Source organism: Plectrocnemia conspersa, unplaced genomic scaffold (assembly GCF_051122295.1).
Source record: "Plectrocnemia conspersa isolate PC_06_02 unplaced genomic scaffold, ASM5112229v1 ptg000010l, whole genome shotgun sequence".
NCBI lineage: Eukaryota > Metazoa > Arthropoda > Insecta > Trichoptera > Polycentropodidae > Plectrocnemia > Plectrocnemia conspersa.
The window spans coordinates 19,406,285-19,427,808 of NW_028277174.1; the positions used below are offsets into that span (position 1 = coordinate 19,406,285).

The following is a 21,524-nucleotide window of genomic DNA, read 5'->3' on the forward strand; positions in this document are numbered from 1 at the left end:
TAAATAGTATGACTATAATGTGTATACACTAGAACGTTTTCTAAATGGCTAGTGGCAGAATATTTAGGAACTAAAGGCAAAATGTTTAGGATGTTTAAATACAAAGGATAAAAAATCACTCAATATAATTGTAAATATATTAATTAATTATAATAAAAAATGAGCAAATTATTATAATCTAACTTATTATAAAGTAAAACAAAATATGAGTATATGACGGTATCAATCATTTTATCTCATATTAACTTAAAGTAACTAAATACCAGATCTTGTGTCACAAAATTCGTATTCCATCACCTGCCTGAATCCATACTTGAATCTAAATTATGGTTAGGTTTAATTAATTCAGTAGTAAATTCGTAAATAATTCGCTCAACATTTTTGAAGCATTCCAGAGTTACTTTGTGATTGTTAAATTCAAGTGGTTGACTGAATATTAGAGGGGGTGGAGTATATTTGTGAGATGGCGTCCGAGGACTATTTATACAAATATTATATTTTTATTATTATTGTACATATATCTTCAACAATATTGATTATATAACATTAGAAAAAATCTGTAAAATTTCATAACAATGGAAGTACATAGGCACTTGTCTTTAAAAAAGTTTTGAGATCGAATTATGTTAATTATTTAAAAATATCATAATAATTATGGCAATATTTAAAAATTAAGTACAATTAAGTACTAAAATTAAAATTGTTCTAATGTTAACTTTAAAATGTGTTAATATTATAATTTTTCAATGTAAATATTAACTTTATTGGAAGACAATATGCATAGTTATATGTATATGTACCATGAGAAATTATCACCAGTTAATTCACATCATAACAATATATTATAAAATAATCATATCAAAACCTATAAAGATAAAACAACTGACACAAAAGGGATTCATAACATTTGAGTGTAATAAGTGTACTGTAACAAACAATTGTCTCGATACAATAACTACGATAAATATGTATTTTTGGTTGAAAATATCACACGTAAATATTTAAAAAATGTTCAGTCAGAAAAAAATTATAATATCATACATTATTGTTCTCACATAAGTAAAAAAAATTGGCTGATCTATTATAAAATAAATGTCACTATATTTTGCATTGATCTACTTTGCTATTAAAATGCAAAGCAAACGAATCATCGAGATTCATATTTATCTAATATATATTTATACAGCCGTTCCTTTTTCGTGGTGGACGGATCCGTGAGCGGCGAGATCAAATTCAGATCCGGTCAAAGAACGAGACAATAATCTGTTCAAATCTGTGTCTTCCATGCCGGCCAAATCTCCAGCGTTTCTTAAGCCGTTCGGAGCTAAAAATAATACCAATATTACATATTCAATCTATACTAATTAAAAAATATGTATATAACACTCACATAGCAATCCGGCTTGATGGCGTTCCCTATTCATTATAATTTCATTAATCACATAAGTCTCTCTTCTAATTCTATCCCTCAGTTCAGCGGACATGTCCGGTATTAACCATTTGACAAAAATCATCACAAAAGCTACCACATTCTGTATTAAAATAATAAACGTTAATATTATATTTAATTTAATTAATAGACACGATTATATTATCGTCACCTCAAAAATAACGATGAAAGCCAATCTCGCTGCCAATATATGCCAATAATTTAGATTATTATAATCGCCCGATCCCCATGGACCGTTTTGATGCGCAGGATATCTATAAATTTGGATGAATAATAATAAGTATTTTTATACATACATAAATATCTGTACTTGATACAAAAGTCGCTTTACCATATTAGAAATTAAATAACATTTTTGATTATAAATTATTTGGGGCAAAAGAATGTACTTGGTTTTTGATTTCGTATATCTAAGATTAGTTGCCAGATTTTAATATAAAAGTAATTAAAAATGTTCAGAAAAATCGAGACTTATCTGAACATATCTCTATATATGGATATCACATTTATAAAAAGAATCAGAATTTTGTGGCAGCCAAGTGTAGCGCCAATCTGCTTCTAGAAAAAAAAGAAAAGAGCGACATGTCTGAGAAAATTGAATGTAGGTCTGACGCCAGGGCTTTGCCCTTGTTCGATCAATTTTCTTCAAAAGAAGACTACTTGGATGTATTCCATTTCTGTAAATGAATAATATTAACTGTGAATATACTGATTTTACTATGGCTGATCAACACTGCTCGAGATTAGTCATGTGCTGAATAATTTATATAAATATTGCTCTACTCTGACCTAATACAAAGTGAACGTTTGACCCCAAGGTCAATTTCTTAATCATTGGCAATATTGACATAAACAGAATTCTAGATGTAAAATATATCACGAAACACTGGAAATATTAAGTAGTAAAGTGCAAAAGCAACTAAAGGGGAAAATTTGTTTGGCAAAGACGACAATAATTTGGTAGATTTCTATATATAAAAGTGTGTAAAAAATAGTTTTTTATTTTAATTTTTATGTTTATTATGTAACAGTTTTAACTTATTTTTTGACAATTTTTTAATTAGTCGCCATTTCTAAACAAGATGGCGGATCAGGCTGTCTAACGAATTTGGCAAAGATATTTACAAAATCTATTTTTAGAACAAAAAAATGTATTTTTTTATTTTGATTTAATTTTAATTTATATAAAACGTTTTCAACTTTTTTCTCGATTTTTTTAAATTTTTTTTTATAATCCTCATTTTGAAACAAGATGATGGATTTGGCTGGCTAACGAATTTAGCCGAGATATTTACTATTTTCATATATTTTTAGAACAAATTGTATGTTGATATAATTAAAACCACAGCAGTTATCCTGTCCTCAAAAACCGTCATATTCCACATGACAAAAAATGTAAGAAAAACATTTTGTTTTAAATTTACAATATAGAATGTTTATGATCTCTTTAATTTTTATTGAGGTTCGTATTTGAAACATTAACCTAAAAATTAGTATGAACTATAAACCCAATTCTAAACGGAGATGCATTTCGGTTGTATTAACACCAAAAATGCCATAATCCGATTAACAAGCTTTTTGGGGACCCGATTGTATAGCCGGACGCATGGTAGCACGCTTTTATGAAACTCCATCTTTAACAGACTCTTACTGACATCTTTGAATATTTTAGGGCACCAAAAGGGATAAATTATATTTTAGATACTATATTCTTCTAACAGATGTCGTTATTATAATTATTTCCTAATTAGTGGTTCGAGATTAAATTAAAAAAAAAACTTTTCAAATATCCTTATACCAAAATCAGTTTATATAAATGTCACATCATAAGGAATTCTCATTTAGAATCGATGCTGAAAATTCTAGGATAGTCACATATGTGGTGTGTATTCTGAAGTATCATTTTATGCCTTATGGCATTTTGCAAAAGCCGATAATTTTTTTGCGTAAATTAAATATTTACGACCGAAAAGTTCTCATTGCTATTGTATTTGGTGAGTGCCCACACCAATTTTTATAATTATTTGGCACTTTTTTCGATCGCGCGCAAATATGCTGGCTGTATGTGTGTGTTTTTTATAGCAAAAGTGCAGCGCATTAGGTGTTAAGAATCATGTATTTGTTCGTATCTAGTTATTAGTTTGAAATAAGTTACCGTAGTATTGATTAATTAATTATTACCTTATGGTTTCAACACACTTTGCTCAAACTGGCTGAAGCTAAATCTGAAAGCACTATGTCACGATACCTTGCAGATTGGTTCACGGAAGCGATTATCCCCACTTCATTATAATAAAGTGTGATAGCACAGAGGTAAATGCTCTTATTTGGGTTCAAAATATTCTAAGTTTGGAATAAAAAATGTTATTATTTAAAAGCTAAAGCGACTCATGTACCATAAAAAGTAAATATCTCAATCTAATAGCTCAAAAGGGTAAAAAATTATAACGTATCAAAGTAAAATATGTACAAACATTGTATTCATTACGAACCATCTATTCCGATTTTCTTACCTGCATAAGGTTAAGTTATATTCAGTTTGGTGCGGCGCAGATAACTCTTCAAAGTTCGTCGTATTGAATACAGCTAACGAATGATTCATATAACCATCCAACGTTCTATTAGATGAGTGATGGAACTGATATATGAGTCTAGGTATAAAATCTGACGTGAACGCAATGATGAAACCCTAATAATAATAACAAAAATACACATTATACAACTTGAGCGAAAATCGGAGATAAACAAATACCGGATATACATACGTTCGTTATGACACTGAGCTTTCCTATCGAATCTAAAATGCGATACCACACGCCGATATCTCGAACACGCTGTGGAACAGGTCTACGATGATATCTAAGCAGTTTCTTAGCATCTAAGCGCATTTCTAGCACGTTATTGAGTAAAGCGAACAACGGAGCTAGGGGAAATGCTGCGACAAATATGGTGACAAATCCGTACTGCAACACTTTTTAATACAAGGGATAAATATAAAAGCGTAATGAAGATAATGGGAGGAGATGAATGACTGAATACCCATTTCGAGATATTCTCCAAAGAGACCCCTCGATCCCCAATCGACAAGTTTGTAGTCCTTTATCCATTGCAGGGAGCTTTTGATACTGGTGCGAGATGTCGTGCGCCAAGTGTGGAAGGTGTTGTACCAGCGATACGCTGCCGGCATTGCCATCTCCAAAACGGTATTGACTGCTTGTTTTCCAACCATGATGATGGAGAGTTGAATGCACAATTCCATCAAACATCCACCAGGACCGCACTATAAAATGATATTTATTGTATATACAATTAATTAATAATAGTTATTCGACATGTATGTATTTTTTTCTCTTTACTTACCTCCTCTTGTCGATATCCAAAGAAACGACTATAATTTCCAGGCCTTCCAGTAAACTTTCCCTTGAAAAATGCTATATAAAATATTGATGCATAATAATTGACAAATTGCAGAAGATAAATTTTTAGGGTGATTGAATCGTCGAATTCAGTCTGAGTTCTTAGAAGTTCTTGTTCGGTAAGTTTTTCAGCTAACCATGTGTACATCTAAAATAAAATTATAATAAAAATTGCTCGACTCCTTTAGTATATATTCAAATTTGAACACCCAAAAGTTTCCAGTATGATTGATATCTTCTGGAATTCTGGAGTTTCATTGAAACTCATAATTCACCGCCTTGATCTATATACATTCTATTTACATGTGAGATTTTAATTTTAGAAACTTTTGGGTATCTCTCGCACTTACTTGATTGAAAATGCAAATCAGGACTAAATTGATAGATGCTGCAGTTGCCGTCGTGAAAAGAATGGCGTAACTTGTAATGACTGAATCTCCTTGGACTGACAGTACCGTTAATAATGACATTCGATACAGAACGACTCCCAGTACAGCAGCCAGAGCCAACGATACCTGAGTGTCATAAAACGTGAGTAAAATTTCTGCGTTACTAATACAAAACAATATTTAGAATATCATTACCAATAGTAAAACTATGGAAAAGCTCAAAATAGTCGCTGGGAGTCTCATTCGCCAGAAAGGAACGTGCGGTTCTAAAGTATTGGTCACAACGTTAACCTGAAATAATAATAAAATATGTACTTAAATATACAATATGGTGATAAAATAAATTTAAGTATAATGCCAATTGCAACATGTTCATTTAACTCAATTAACAAGATAATGGACTATGAAGAAGTTAACATATTATCCAAACGATTTCTTAAATTAACTGAATTCAAGTGGATTAACACAGTACAATCTAACCTTTTAAGTTGGTAGTCCTATTGCAGTAGTGAAGAATTTAGATTAACCAAAACTGTGCAATGGAACAGTTGTACAAAAACTATGGGAGGTTACGATGCTAACTAACACGTCAAAAGGCGAGACTGTTTGTCTCCAGAATAATGTTGATTTCTGGCAGTTTACTTTTGTACTAAATATAAGCCTTATGTTTTCCATGAAAATAAATAAATCATAAAGAGAGTCGCTCAATGTGACTGAAATTGTTTTTTTATTTTGAGAAAAAATATTATTATTAGTAAAGCATTGAAAGCTTCTATGTGTACTGGCAAATGAAAGTAATTTGATAAAAAAACATTGTCTATAGTCAACTAGATACAAAATGAAGGCAAAGCCCAGTACTTTAAAAGCTAGTACATTCTTAAATATGTATTGCATTCCTTAGTTTTTTCGATGTCTTGTATGATGTTACCAAATTTTGTATTTGAGTCATACAATTTTATACATACTTGTTTCTTTTTTACGTGCGAAAGTCGAGCCAAATATTGTGGACGAGGATGCTCTTCATGTATGTCAAAACCGGTCAAATCCCAACGATGCGTTATTTCAGCCGAATATCTTTTCCAAAGTTCAAGGAACAAAGCAGCTATATTTAATAAAAATATATTTTTTTAAATCTGGCTTACATCTAGAATCGATACCAGACATTTCACATTTACTTTTGAATACAATGAATATTATAATTAATTTCCATTTGACAAAATAATTTTAAAGTACAACTTTAAAATTATTTTGTCAAATGAAAAATGTGAAATTTTTCTGATTTTAAAATACTAGTCTGTAGATGCTCATAAGCAGAAGATCTCTTTGCTAAAGCAGCAAAAACTTTTGTACGGTGAGCACTGGTGTCATGAAATTTGCACAACTACTTTAAATTTATTTTAAAATATTCATTTAACCGACAAAGACGAGACACCATATTGCCTAACATTGCGTAAAAATAATATCTAATGATGTTCAAATCTCGAGCGGAACTGGGTAGTAATTTAGTATTACTTCTATAAAAATTTACATGTCTGATATTGATTCTGTATGTCGTAGTTATTCATATTAATATATAAAATATTCATACCCCAAAAACTCATAAATATCGCAAAGAACACGGTAGTCGGATTATCAAATAGATACGTGACCCTAGAATGCAGACAAGTCTCATTCAACTTCCAATAGTCGCACCAATAGTCGCACAATGGACACATTAATATTGGAGATTTATCGTTGCAAACATCCTCACTATATTAAACAATTAAAGTATTAACAAACATCACAAATTCATTAAGATAAATAATGTAAAATAAATTGTAATACCTTGGTTTGTTATCGTATAATGTAGCTACAGAATATATAAAACATATTAAGCCTACTACGGCAGCGGGCAAAAGCATGTGAGTATAAAAACCCAACCAGGCAAAGTATAAACCTAAAAGTACAATGAAAGGATATGAAATTGAAAATAAATAGAATAATTTAAGTTATCTACCTATTTTGACTCCAAAGTAATCTTTGACATAGTCTAATGGTTGATAGCGAAAACATCTTGAAACAGCTGCCCATTCTTGATACAGTAAATGCCTCATTGAACCAGGCGTGTGTAAATCGCCCTATTATAAACATTAGTTCGTTATTAAGCACTTTACCGCAACTAATGATTTGAAATAAAATATACAAAAAGGGATTCATATTACATCGTGAAGCGGATATGCCGCTGTGTAAACTCCATCGTTGAGTAGTCTTTCCATTCCGAATCCGAAATGATCTTGTGCATCAGTCGTGAACCTCTGTCTGTCTAAGATGAAGTGAACTATTCGCGAGCAAACGGCTCCCGACCAAAATCCAGGTGCTGCCAAGTCGAATCTGAAGTATAAACATATATTTATATTAGTTGCATATTTATTTAAATGAACCTTACTATGGTATTATACTTACAAGTACTCTTTATCACGGGAATATATTGCAGTGAAGCGGTGACCTTTTTCGGGAAAAACCTTTGTGTTGACCCTGATTTTTCTCATGAACCAATTTGTGCATTTGTTCACATTGTGAACAAGACTGTTAGTCTTGTTGTGGACTTTACGTAAAGCTGGCAACTGAAAAACCCTTCATTGTTATGATATAGTCATAATATCCCATGTAAAAATTGCATTACAACACACAAAATACACTAGGTAACGATAAACTACAGACATATATATTTTAGTATTAATCGAATTAAACTCTTAAAATAACAATTGCTACACTTCTTAACATATACATAACTTTTGATTTATCCAAAAGTAGTTTTTTGAGGCTTAACTCCGTATTATCATTTTTAATATTTAACCACTTCATGCTAGGGTTTTTTTTACAAAAATATAATTAAAAACATCAGGTTATTTTATTTTTTATTTAACAAGTTTACATAATGTTTAAATTGTTCAGTCCAAAAGAAGTTAAAAATAAAACATAGAAGCAATAAAAAAATGCAGAAAAACATTACGTAATACAAAAAAAAAATCGTTTCGCCTTTTTAATGTTAAATAATTTTAAAACAAAACTAACTGTAATAATGACAAATAAGTTGAATTGAACAAAAGACAAATAACTATAATAAAGAAAAAAGTAATAAATTACACCCAAAATAATATTAATAAGTTGATTTAGTGTGGTATACTTCGAAACACGGTTCCAAACAGAGACCAACTTCACAATTTGCACACCAATAACGACTCTCTCTTCGTATTCGTTTTCCTGAGGGATCTCGCTTGGAACAGCAGACCACACATCTTTTTGTAGGCCTATCTTTATTTCCAGTTACTGGAATTGACTTCAAAAAATGTCGTTCTGTCAATCGCATTGGGTCTGGTGTTTTACTGGGGCGTCCACCTTTAGAAGAAAAATCCGGTGAATGGTATTTCTCGATGTAATTTTCTATGAGTTTAATTCTAAACTCCAGATGTGTCATAGAACCCCCAGTTTTTTTATACAACACATAAGAATTCCATAGCGCCTGTTCTACAAGATGGAAAAACATTTTTTTGTAATATTTTTTCCCTCGTTTTCTAGGAAGTGGGTAGTTGGAAAGGTGTTGATCGACTCGATCAACACCCCCCATTGTAAAATTATAATCAATGGCCACTTTTGGTTTCGTTCGTTTTATATTTCTCTTTTCTATTTCTACAGTATTCGTCCCATGAATAGTTGAAAGAAAGTACACGTCGCGCTTGTCTTTCCATCTCATCAGCATTACTCTTCGTTTCCTATATGCCTTTATAAATCCTGAATGAACTTTTTTTGGATTTTTTATATTCCTGGGCAAGCCTTTTCTATTTGCTCTCATAGTTCCATAAGTTTCAGTATGATATGATGTAAGTAAATCAGCCAATTCGATAGAACTAAAAAAATTGTCAATTGTTAGACAGTATCCCTTATTTAGTAGAGGTTTCATCAAACTCATTACCACTTGTGAAGAAATAGGTAAATTTAGAAATTCTCTATCAATTATTGTTCCTTTGCCGGTATAAATTAGGGAAGACCAAATGTATCCCGATTTAGATTCACATAGAAGAAAACTTTTAATGCCAAATCTTGCGCGTTTTATGGGAATATATTGTTTCCAGCTCAATAACCCTTTATATAACATAAGACTTTCGTCAATTGTTATATCCCGTTGAGGCGTATATGCCAGTTTAAACTTTTTATTGAGGTTTTCGTAAACCGGCCAGATCTTATTTAATTTTGGATTTGGATGCGTTGCTGGATTATATGTCTCGTTATTTGTAAAATGCAAATATTTTTTTATAAGCACATATTTTCTATGTGACATTGTTTTTGTAAAAAATGGAGTGGAAATGCAACTTTTCTTCGACCAATACATTTTTTCTTCTGGCTTGTATGTAATGCTCATAGCCATTACGATTGTAAGAAAAATTCGCATCTCCGATAGACTTACACACCATTGATTTTCTGAATCCGAAGGTGGCAATGGTCTTGTTCTCTGATTTTGTGTCGAAAACAAATTTGTCTCGTCTACAATATTCTCAACTAATTCATCGTCAAGAAAATAATCGAAAAACTGAATTGGTGTTGTAAATGATAAAATTTGCTCATTTATCAAAGAATTTCCAATAAAATCAAACGAAGCCGAAGGTGGTGGAATATCTGTACGAATATCGATTTCTGTCCATTCGTCTAATTCTACCTGATTCCCTTGATGTTCATTTCGAGATCCCTCTTCCGATTCTGAGCTTGAAACCGGAGTTGAAGATCCACTGTCTGAATTATCCAAGTTCAAATCCTCCCACTCACTGTCACTCTCCATGATAAAGGGATCTTGAATATCATAATAAATATAAATAAAAACCAATACAAGTAAAATTTGTAAAAAATGCAATTTTTCAATAGTTTTTCAAATATAATACTTACAAAATATTTTATAATGTTTTATAAAAATTAGAAACCTTGAAGGAATAATATAAAACAGAGGAAGCGATATGCGTAAATCTGTACGAGCGTTAAGTAGCAACTGGCGAGCGCCGTTCGCTCGTTTATCGTATGTAATGCAGACAAGTCGAAACAGGCGAGCAGCGCTCGGGTTGGCGCAAAACGGCACGTGCGCCGCGCGCGAACACTGCTCGTTCGAAAGCATGAAGTGGTTAAACAACTTCCTATTACCATAATCTGATTACATTAAAATCTTTGATTAAAATTTAGTAAATGTAATTTCAATTCATACTATAAGTTAGAGGTAAGAACGTTTATATCAGTGAACGTCAGAGCTTCCACTTTTTATCCAAAACACACGTCCACTGGATTAACATAATCACACGTAGGAGTCGACAACCAGTTATTGTGATATTACATATATATGATTTTTCTATTTATTTTGTGTGAAATGGGTCGAAATATTTATGCTAATATTGCAATTTCTTCGACGTCCAATCTGCACGAAAGTGAAGTCACTCGGCTTGGTATATTTACTTCCAACTTAACCGTGCTTTTATTTTTTAAAGGTAATTACTTGTATTTTAAAATATGTATATTTCCTGTAAATATATTTTCTATGTATGTAAATTAATATATAATATATGTATGTAATTTGTATCGCTATATCTTTTTTTTTATATTAATATTTGAAATGTTTTTAATTATATTTTTTAAATAATATATCATACGTGTATAAATACGCTGCATTTTCATGATAATAACCGTTATTGCAGCACAGGTACAAACAAAAACAACACACAATCGTATTTTCGTACGACGTATATGACTTTCTTGTTGTGACTTGGCTCTAACACGCGCGAATGTATGTATATAAAAATTGGAAGCCCTGGCATTCACTGGTTTATATACATATGTATGTTTAGGTTAGATAAAGCTAATAGTAATTGTTATATTGTTTTCCGGTCATATACGAAATACTGTATATTCTAATGGTTTTCTATCCGTTTTAAAATAAATTATTTTTAATATATATAAGTACAGTAGACCCCTCCAATAACACGGTAAATTAGATGCGTGTAGTTGAGGGACTAGAAAATCCTCATACAATTTTTTGCAATATGTATGTATGAATCAGGCACGAGTGGTGAGATATCCTCTTTTTGGCTCTTTCACACATAAAGTAAAGGGAAATTTATCGTGTTATTGGGGGGTCTACTTTATATAACAACACAATAGCTTTCACATGCCAATATACATATGTATATGAAAATAACAGAAACTAAAAAAACGATCTTTGTATTAACGTTAATTTTATACAACAAATTTTAGTTAAAGCAAAATTATCTCCCCTTCCTCCCCTATATGTATACAGATAAATAGACAAATATTTTATCATATTGTGTTTTTAAAAGGTAAAAATTGACAAAATATTTTTTTACAGAAAATGTGACCTCCTTTTTGTGAAATATTTTATAACAATTTTGCACTTTTTTGACACAAATATAAGAAAGCTCGATAAGCGGTATCACTAGTGTTTTTTAAATATGGTTTCAATTTTAGATATCGACGATTATTTTATTGATTTTTTCTGCTTTAATAATATATAAGCCAGAGCCCAAATCTTACCTTTAATAATTTATGAACTATGTATCAAATTTAAAAAATCATTTTTGAGTATTTTTTCGAAACAAAAAGTATTGAAAAACGATTAAATTTAGGAACAATAAAAGCGAAACATTACAGGTAAAAAAATAATCAGCATCCAAATTCAAATTATGCTAGTTCATCTTTGAGATAAAATTGAAATAACATTTCTAAGAAAAATAAAACCTTGCTTTTACTTAGAAATGTAAATAGTTTTATAATAGATTTAAATTTAAGTGAATTAGCAAATAGTTTCATATTTTATTCATTTTCCCCATATATGACTAGTTATACATACTGTTTAATAATTTTCAACTATACATTTCAGGGGAATTTGTTTCAGGGTAAATAATTTTTTTTTATTAAATAATAAATCAATATTGAAGGGTTAATATCCTTTTGAGAAACTTATTAGTTAGGCATATTGTTACTTCAATTAAAAAGAATGAAATTTAGTTTCAAGTCCTTTTCATATTTTACTCTTCAACTAGTATTTTTTCTTGGGTTATTTAGAAACACGTGACCTTAAATTAATAAAAGTAAAAACAGTTAAAAAATAACAGGCAAGCTAAGCAGGCACATGTACGTTATACTTTTAAATACATATATTAACACAACACACACATTGCAATCGGTACCTTTTTAGACAGATAAAATGTCGCGTTCAATATTGTGTTGTTTCGGGCGCCACTTTCTATCTTACATAGATCCTATAAAAGCACAGAAACTAAAATAATATTGGCTTGGAATGAACTATACAGCGAGCTGCTCAAAATAGCGCATTAATTACATAAAAATAAATAATAACAGAATTTATATTATATACTAATTACCATTGGTCACATTTAAGCACAATATCTACCTTTAAATACTATTAGATTAATATATATATTTATATAATACCTCTTTCATCGGCATTCTAAGTTTCAGTAGCTCGCTGTATCTTTTCAAGACACTCCTGGGTGCATGGATCTGAAATAAAAATATATTATTTTCATCTGATAGTAAAAGATGCTTAGATGTTTCATTCGTTACATAAATTTTAATTTAATATCATATAATATTATTATATTTATAAAAAAAATGCTTTGATTATAATAACCGCAGTAGATATTCTGTAAAGTGTTCACTTTGCTGAAGTGTTTATGAATTTAAAAAAGGACAGTTTGAAAATTGTAGCTTTATTACTGAGATTTTTCTGACACCAAGGTTATAATTTTTTTATAAAGGTATTGACTTTATTGAAAGTATAATGTTTGCAGAGTCCAGTTTTTTGGTACTGTTCAGATTATTTTTACTTTGGTTTTACTCATTTCATTTTTTACTGTAACTAACTAAACAGTATTATGCATAAACTGCATCACTTCTCAAACCATAATAATTTAAGATATATCCGTAATTCTTGGTTAGATTCCACGTAACTTTGAATTGCTCATTTAGGGGTATAAATATTTTGTTTTTGAGTGGTTCTCTAACCATTTGACTATTAGCTTTCATGGTGAAAATATTAATAAAAATTATAATGGAAAATCGTTCACAATTTCGTTCACGAATATTTTTGTCTATTCGTAAATAGCTGCATGTGCATTTTACGAGTGAGTATTTGAAAAGCATTTGATAAAGATAGAAATGAGGACAACCTTTAAATGTGACTTAGAGAAGAGATCTGCCAAAAAACCTTTATCCACCAATAAAATGTCTCTAACATGTATAAAAAGGCCTAATCGACACAAAAGCTGGACTGATTTGGATTGAGTAAAAGTAACGCTCTTAACTTTTTTGGGGTGTATTTTTTATATTCCGAAATGGAAGGTATTGAAATGATGGATTATAAAACTGTCATAGAATTTATTTACATCCCTTCGATGGAAAGCTGTGAGCTCAAATTTGGACTGCAACTTCTGTACCTGTCACCGGGGGAAACTACTTAGCATGTTTCTTTTTATCGATTTGATCAATGAAGTGAAAATGACTAAAAAATGAATAAACTTTATACTTTACTAAAATATTTTAGAATAGAATAACTAATAGAACATCGTTGGGTCATAATTAAGAAAATAATGAATTGCACAAATCAACAAGCAAAAAATAATAATTATGCAATGACCTTGAACATTTATTAACTCAATGCTTTTCAGTATTTTATCAGCATTGAAGGCTAAAAGGATAACGAAAAGTTTTCTATTGATCAAATTTTACAATTTTATCATTATTTTTTTATGTGTAATACTTTAATAGACATTGTCCTGTGGTTACTTAAAATACGACATTCGACAGATAATGAGACGAATATATGACAAATCTTTGGAATTTAATTTAAACATTTGCCTTAAATACAATAAACCAAATTTATGTTACGAACTAAATATATATTAAGAAAAAAGATTAACAAGATGTGAGTTCAGGCACCTTATTTCTTACAGAAAAAAACTCATTGTGAAACAGTATAATATTTAGAATCATCTGTCACCAATGTGTTTTAGTACACAATACTTATTTATAAACTGACCATTTGTTTTTTTTTAAGTACAGGAGAAATACATATGATATTGTCTTAATGTTACAAACTAAACTAATCTAATAATATATTAAATAATCACCTTAACAAAATTCAGACCGCCTTGTGGAGGTTCACATTCGATTTGTAAACCTTCTTGCCGCAAGCCCTTCTCAAATGTTGCCCTTTTGATACCGTGTATTCTGATGCACGATTCTTTATTGGACTCCCACACCAAAACAAAGTCGATTGTACGTATTCCATCGCGGAAATATAATGACGGATTAGGATTTATACCAATCGGAGGGTTTCTGAAAGCAATCAACAATTAATATAAATGCGCCTAATTGATAATATTCTTTAAAAATTACCTTAATGGAGACATTGGCATAAACTCAGCATCCATAAATGCTTGTTGATTGTCTAGCTCCAATTGAACGGTTGGATTGAAAGGAGTTTCATCTGCAAGCCTAGTCGACGCCACACTTTCGTTATCTCTGTATTAAAAATTATTAATAAAATACTTATCAATGTTAATTAATTTATTATTATAGATTATAATAAATTACATTTTCACATCAGCTGATATTATTGATATTTTATTATTGCGAAACTTCATATTGAATTGAATTTAAAATAAAATATGAGGCAATATCGTATTGATTATATTTGACTGCGATGCTTTCATTGTCAAGTTCCGAATTACACTAAGCTTTATATATAATTCAAGTACTAAACAGGGCAAAAATGAGGTGAGGCCGTTTGGGCGTGTGACTGGCCACCACCACCACCCATTGGTGGTACGTAAATGTATACATTATAAAATGTGTAGTTATAATCTATATTCGTTTACAATAACATGTATACACATAGTTGAACATGTTTTATGTCCTTTATAAAAATTAATTATCATTGAGTTTTAATTAGTTTAAAAGCTTTGAATTATGTTCAAGCCAAATTATAATTTTTATTGACTTCAATAATATACAAAAACAATGTGTAACAAAATGTTTATTGATTTTAGATATGACAATATGAGTAATGGATATGATTGTATAAATGATCTTATAAAAGTGTAATTTTCACATAACTAAAAACTACATACATAACTTAAATATTTATTCAAGATTAGAGTAGAAAGTGGGTATTGTATAATAACAATCCTTAACAAATTGCTGATAACCTTGACAACTTAGATAACAAAAATAAGCAAGATAAAAATATAAATCCTTTCGACACTTTTATTATATTTTTGCATTGAATTAAATATATTTCAAATAATTTAAACTGAATTCTAAAATAATAAATAATAATATTATCACTTCTTACCGATAGTTACACTAAACAATTATGCACACTTTACTACAAATATAGTATAACTAGAGTATGTAGTTTATTTTTATCATTTGTTTTTTTTAATAAAATATATATTTTGTTTTTCACAAATTTGTTGCAAAAAGCGCAATATACTAAAATGCTATGGCAACAAATTAAATGGTCAGAATTTAAATCAACTTTCGGAAAGAATAAAAATAAAATCTCGGTCAGAATTGTATTAACAGCCTGGTGCTAATTATATAATTCAGGGTCAGAATAAATATCAAAGGATTAGAATAAAAATATCATACGGTCATAATTAAAACAATGAATGGTCATAATTATATTATTCAGGGTCAGAATAAATATTAAATGGTTAAAATAAAAATAGCATTCAGTCAGAATAAAAATATAGAATGATCATATGAATTATAAAAATATTATAACATTTATAAATATAAATGGGCATTAAATAATTTATTTTAGAAATATCTTGTAAAATATTTCGTTCGCACCAAAACTTTTGGTTAGAACAGGGAACACCCCATGAATAACTCTCAGCCAATCTGCAATGAATCTATTTAATTGTATGGAAGATTAGAAGGTATTTAGAGACGAACGAAGCAGGAAATACGACAAAGCGGCAGTGGAGAGCACGCTTAGCTTATTGTGTTGACACCTGACAATGTTGCGAGCCCAACAAAACAAATTGCCCTTAAAACCCTCCTCTATCTTGGTCGAGATAGAGGAGGTTTTTTCTCCAGAGAAAAAACCTTCTCCATCTCGACCTCCTCTCACTTTTATTTAGAATTTACTTTTGAACCAATTGTGTGATTTAAACATTGCTGCTCTTTGTCATTTATAAAAATAAACACTTAAACGGCGAATCAGGATACATGTATAATAAAATACATAAATTGTTAATCAAAATTGATAAGATAAAACCAAATATGTTATCTCAAAAATTATTAAAGCTAGATATCTATATATATGATTTACTCATCAAATGCTTAATAATGTGAGTATTCTTTTGAAAAATATTAAATCTAGAGGTTTATCTTTCTACACAATATAATATACATACCTTTCAGTGTTTATGTCGATTGAAATATTATCTCCGGATATGGCAGTGTCCGAAACATCTTTAGGAATTTGAGACGTAGATGGACTCTTAAAGAATAATAGCAATATATTATTAAAAATACATCATTTGATCATATTTTACAAACACACAATGATTACCTCGTCATTTTGCTTCACAGATGATCCAGGCGGTGTTGATGTTATAGCAGAGCTCTCTTTTTCTTCATTGATGAGACTGGACGTTTGCCTCGCCAAATCATTGATGCTGTAGATGACATGAAGGGGACTTCCAATCAAGCTCCCGATTCTACCCACATGCCTATCCGTAGGGCTAAGCGGTTCTTGTGGGCTACATTCTTCTAAAGACGGGTCCCCTTCAGACATCCCGCTGATCAAAACAATACATTCAACCAACAATTACAATATTATATAACATTTCCTCGTATGAGAGTTTATTTTGCATAATAAGTTTGTATAAAATAGTTAATATCACAGGTTCATATAAATGCTTATTAAAATAGTATCAACTAAAGTATAGTGTTACTAAACGTTTGTTTTTACTGTGTGAATCATATTCAATGACAGTTAATAAGATATACACATAAATAAAAATAGGTTATTCAGTGTGACTTTTGACCGGATTTTTTTTATATAGATATATAAATACTTATGCATATTGTTGTTGAATTATAAGTGTGAATCATTTAATTATTGCGGTTAACAAATACTGGTCTTGATGAAAACGACAAATAGAAATAAATTTACCTTCAAACGCCTAAATAGACGTTTCAATGGACATATTTATTTTCACTTTGGTGTAAACACCACTTTTAGCGGCCATTAAATCATAAAATAAATTCAGATTTTTAATATTTTTTGTCAAATGTTTAACGTTGTAGAAGCAAAAGTATACTGATTTTCATTATTTAAAAAAATACCTGTATGGCATTGATATTTTTTCAGACATATTGCAAAATATTATTATAATGAGTACCAGCATATTTTATCGTTTGACATGGCCTTGAAGTTGGTGTTTGTTCTTGTGAATTATTAATAATTTGAATGTATGGTAAAATAATGAGCATTATATTAAACTTAATTAATAAATGCATCGATTTTAGCAAATTGTTTTGATTTATTTTATTAGAAAAAATAAATAGTGTGGGGGTCTATTCTTAGTATATTATTAAAAGAAAACTCAAAATATTTGCTTATATTTGGCTACTTAATAATTCCCACATGTGTAAGCTCTTTCACAATAAAAAAAAGTACACCACCCCCCCATCTAAATATTACGAAAGTAAGCAAATTTAATATTTTTTATTAATTTATTCACTCCATTTTAATCGAGCGTAGAACGAGACCATGCTATGCCTTTTTGTCATTGTTTATGCATGCACACAAACGCATTTCCTACTAAGAACCGACGACGTCAAGCACACGCGGTTTCTTGAACGTTCGCAATAAAACACAACATATTTTTTTACATTTCCGCATAAATTAAACCTAAATTATTTCAAATAAAACTTACTTCGTAATTGCAATAATCTTCATCCGAATTCGATTTAAGCATTTCAAACACGTCTTCGTTTTCCGAGAGAAATTCTACACCTTCAAATTCGAAATCCGATTCATCGGAATCATTATATCTTTCGGCCATCGCTATGAATATTATTTAAATTAAAGTTAGTTTAAATTAAAATTATTTAACGAAGTAAACTTATTAAATCTACTTGTTAAGTCAAAACATAATTGAGAAGCGCAAGAATATTCTTCACTTTGACATACTCTCCCGACGACAGGCAAACAAATACTAACGCACGATTGAAACACCGTTTGATGCGTGCGTTATAGCGAGTCAGGGAAGGGGGGGGGGCAAAATGCTGATAATACGATTATTGCATCAGAATTTATAATACGAAATAATAATAATTATGTGCACAGGCAACTGCAAAAAATAATGTTTATTTTTAAAATATTTATTTCTAATTCGATTTATATGAATGGGAGGTAGAGAATTAAATATCATACACTATGATATTTAAATATATATCCGCTCATTTTTAAATGTAGTAATGTGTTGAAAATGTGGAGGGGGGGGGGGAGCAACGTAGTTTTGCTTGGGGTGCTAAATATGCTGGGGCTGGACCTGAATGAACTGGAAAGTATTTTGCAGCTACTGAAATTGTCTCACTTATGAGGTTGAGTGATGGATCAGCATACTATATGATTCATGATGTTACGCATTTGTGTTTATTGAAATATTATAATCAGATTTTTATTAAGTTGAGAAGCTTAATGAATAAAATTTATGTACAAGATTTTTTCACATTTATATATATACAGCTACTTGAGCTAATCGATTGAACTCAAAACTGAACTATAATAATAACAACTAACGATAGTACTATCAAAATAATTTATGGGTTCATTTTTGTAGTTTAGAACCAATAATGCATTTAAAACAATGTTTTTACCTGACACTTATGTATAATAAAATTAAAAAAAGAAATAAAAACGATGTTAATTCATTGTTTTAATGATATATTTTATTAAATATACACATAAAAATAATTTAAAAAGGATTATTTCGTCTTAATAAATAAATACACGTAATCATCAAAATTGTCTAGTAAAATATTAATTCTCAAAAAGTATTCGTACAATTTCAAACTATAGTTAAACGTCTGTTCTATTATCACTTTTATCACTATCTAATTGCTGGTTATTCGTAGAGTTTTGATCTATTGGTGAATTTTGCTGATTTTCCTTCTTATTGACAACTTTCGGCGATGGAGAATTCTTCACCCCGTGAATTGGAGCCATGATATTGTGGCTGCCTTTGGAAGACTTCAGCACTTCTCTTAGATTCTCTTTGAAACTATAATTACGCATATTTAACCAGTTTCTATCACAGTCTTCCCTCAGAGAACCGCCTCTGAGCTGCACGTCGGACGAAATCGAATTCTGTTTTCGGATTCCGTTCCTCTTTGGAATGTCTTCATCTAACTTTCCGACAAAACTTTCAGAGTCTAATTTTCCGACTAGAGTTGGCACTGATGTGTCTCCGAACAATCCACAAACCGGCGTGAGAGGAGCTGAAGCTGGCATTCTTAAAGCTCCCATATCACCAGTGGAACAGGATATTTGCCTTAAAGTACTACAAGGTCTACAATTAAAAATATGTAATAAGTTTATGAATACTTCTGTAAATAGATAATGCAATAAATACCTTGGACGAGGATCGTGAGATGAAGCTCTCGTAGTGCTTCGCCTTATAGGACGATTATTCGACGAACTAGGAAGTTTCAAAGAACTGAATTGCGTCCTAGAGTTCCTATTTTCATTTATAAGACTATTAGATCCGCTTGTCATTTGTTGGTTTCCTATTACACTGCTCATCGCTAAAATATGAATAAAGTTTAAAATATAACTGATATGGATAATAAAATATATTATAAAACTAACGCGTATTCTGTCTTCTTCGTTGCTGCACCATTCCATATACAACAGCAGCTAAACTGCTGTGTTGAGATGGTTGTCTTCTACACATCGCAGGTCTTCTCGTCGCTCTTCTACCCACAACGAAGTACGTCTCCATCATGCCTTTGCCTTTTACAGCTACTAATCCCCGGGCTATCACTTGATAACCTCGACCTTCTAAAAGCTGAACATAAAAACAGTGAATCAGCTATTCTTAAGAGGATTGCGATAATCGAATTGTAACATACTTGAGCTGTGTATTTAGGAACTTGGACGCGACCCATGGTGCCTGTTGTGTCCATTCTAGAAGCTTCGTTCACAGTGTCTCCCCATATGTCGTAAACTGGCTTACGAGCCCCTATAACGCCTCCAACTAAAGGACCACAACTGATGCCTGAAAGAAAATATACTAATATTTTTAAAGTTCGTCTCACTAAGAACTCACGAACGAAACACTGGTGACATAGATTTTTTTTCAGAACATATAAATAAATTTTTATAAATAAGTTCAAAAACAAGCAATATAATCAATTTTTAGTTGCAGCACGCTTATTTTTCTTAATTGATGAGTTATTATGTTAAGTTTTTAAAATCAAGTCCTCGGCTCATAGGTTTCACCCATAGGTATGAGTTATCCACTTGGTTGAGATTGGTCGACGAGAAGATTAATTTCTCGTCGACCGACTAATAATAGGGTAGCAGACTTGTCCGAGAATTAAAGAAGAAGTGATCCTTATTGTTCATAAACCATTATATACTAAACTTTCGTTAATATTATTTCATAAAAACGTCCTTTTTTTCACGTGGTCCCTAAGCAGTATAATATTTACATTTCCAATTTTATACCCCTCTCAGGATTTAGGCTTCCCTGAAAGGTGAAAGATTTAGTAATGATTTAATATCTTAATGACTTGATAAAAATGGAATTTCATTTCAATTTTTGTCTTGAGAATTTCGGTTAAAATTATTTTTATTTAGGAAACCAATTTTCTGGGTTGACGAATGGGCAATTTGAAATGAAGGTATGTCTTCTCCATTCATTGCAAGATATTACGATATTTAAAAACAGTGATTGTAAATCGTTATCAAATGATGTGAGAACTATAATTTATTATAGACAAGAACTTTCCACCGTTTACAATAATATAATAAATACATACCGACTCTTAAATGAAAGTTATTATAGCTGTGCTTATTGACATCTTCCAGTCGATGCTTCATGGCATATGCGAAATCGACCAAAGCGCACAAGTGCTCCAGATTATCTTGCTCTGACTATTTTATCAAAAAAATCAGGATATTATTAA

At 30.5% G+C, this 21,524-nt stretch overlaps 2 protein-coding genes across 5 annotated transcripts in view; both read right to left on the minus strand.

The window, feature by feature from the left end:
* Positions 1-971: 971 nt before the first annotated feature.
* subdued (anoctamin 1) lies at positions 972-17,626 on the minus strand. 2 transcript variants are annotated; one of them, XM_088195470.1, is made up of 22 exons: positions 17,500-17,626; positions 16,894-17,122; positions 16,736-16,821; positions 14,706-14,831; positions 14,438-14,645; positions 12,741-12,809; positions 12,476-12,547; positions 7,698-7,858; positions 7,457-7,625; positions 7,252-7,372; positions 7,080-7,191; positions 6,844-7,004; positions 6,221-6,357; positions 5,451-5,546; positions 5,217-5,381; positions 4,811-5,014; positions 4,490-4,730; positions 4,216-4,421; positions 3,964-4,139; positions 1,602-1,704; positions 1,391-1,532; positions 972-1,324 (listed from the first exon to the last, which is right to left on the minus strand). In XM_088195470.1, exons 2-22 carry the CDS (start codon positions 17,116-17,118, stop codon positions 1,179-1,181), a joined length of 3,126 nt encoding a protein of 1,041 aa, XP_088051596.1. In that variant the 5' UTR covers positions 17,119-17,122; positions 17,500-17,626; the 3' UTR covers positions 972-1,178. The 2 variants fall into 2 exon arrangements, with proteins under 2 accessions (XP_088051596.1, XP_088051598.1); XM_088195472.1 differs by lacking the exon at positions 12,476-12,547.
* A 1,662-nt stretch (positions 17,627-19,288) lies between these two features.
* The window catches only part of Ac78C (adenylyl cyclase 78C), an 83,320-nt gene continuing 81,084 nt past the window's right edge, over positions 19,289-21,524 (minus strand). Inside the window, exons 14-18 of one of the 3 annotated variants that reach the window (XM_088195469.1) lie at positions 21,378-21,492; positions 20,466-20,611; positions 20,203-20,401; positions 19,967-20,138; positions 19,289-19,903 (exon numbers count right to left, since the gene is read on the minus strand). In XM_088195469.1, coding sequence (XP_088051595.1) covers positions 19,414-19,903; positions 19,967-20,138; positions 20,203-20,401; positions 20,466-20,611; positions 21,378-21,492 — 1,122 coding nt within the window. In that variant the 3' untranslated portion in view covers positions 19,289-19,413. The remainder of the gene's footprint in view (positions 19,904-19,966; positions 20,139-20,202; positions 20,402-20,465; positions 20,612-21,377; positions 21,493-21,524) is intronic. The other 2 variants (XM_088195468.1, XM_088195467.1) reach the window with 2 other exon arrangements.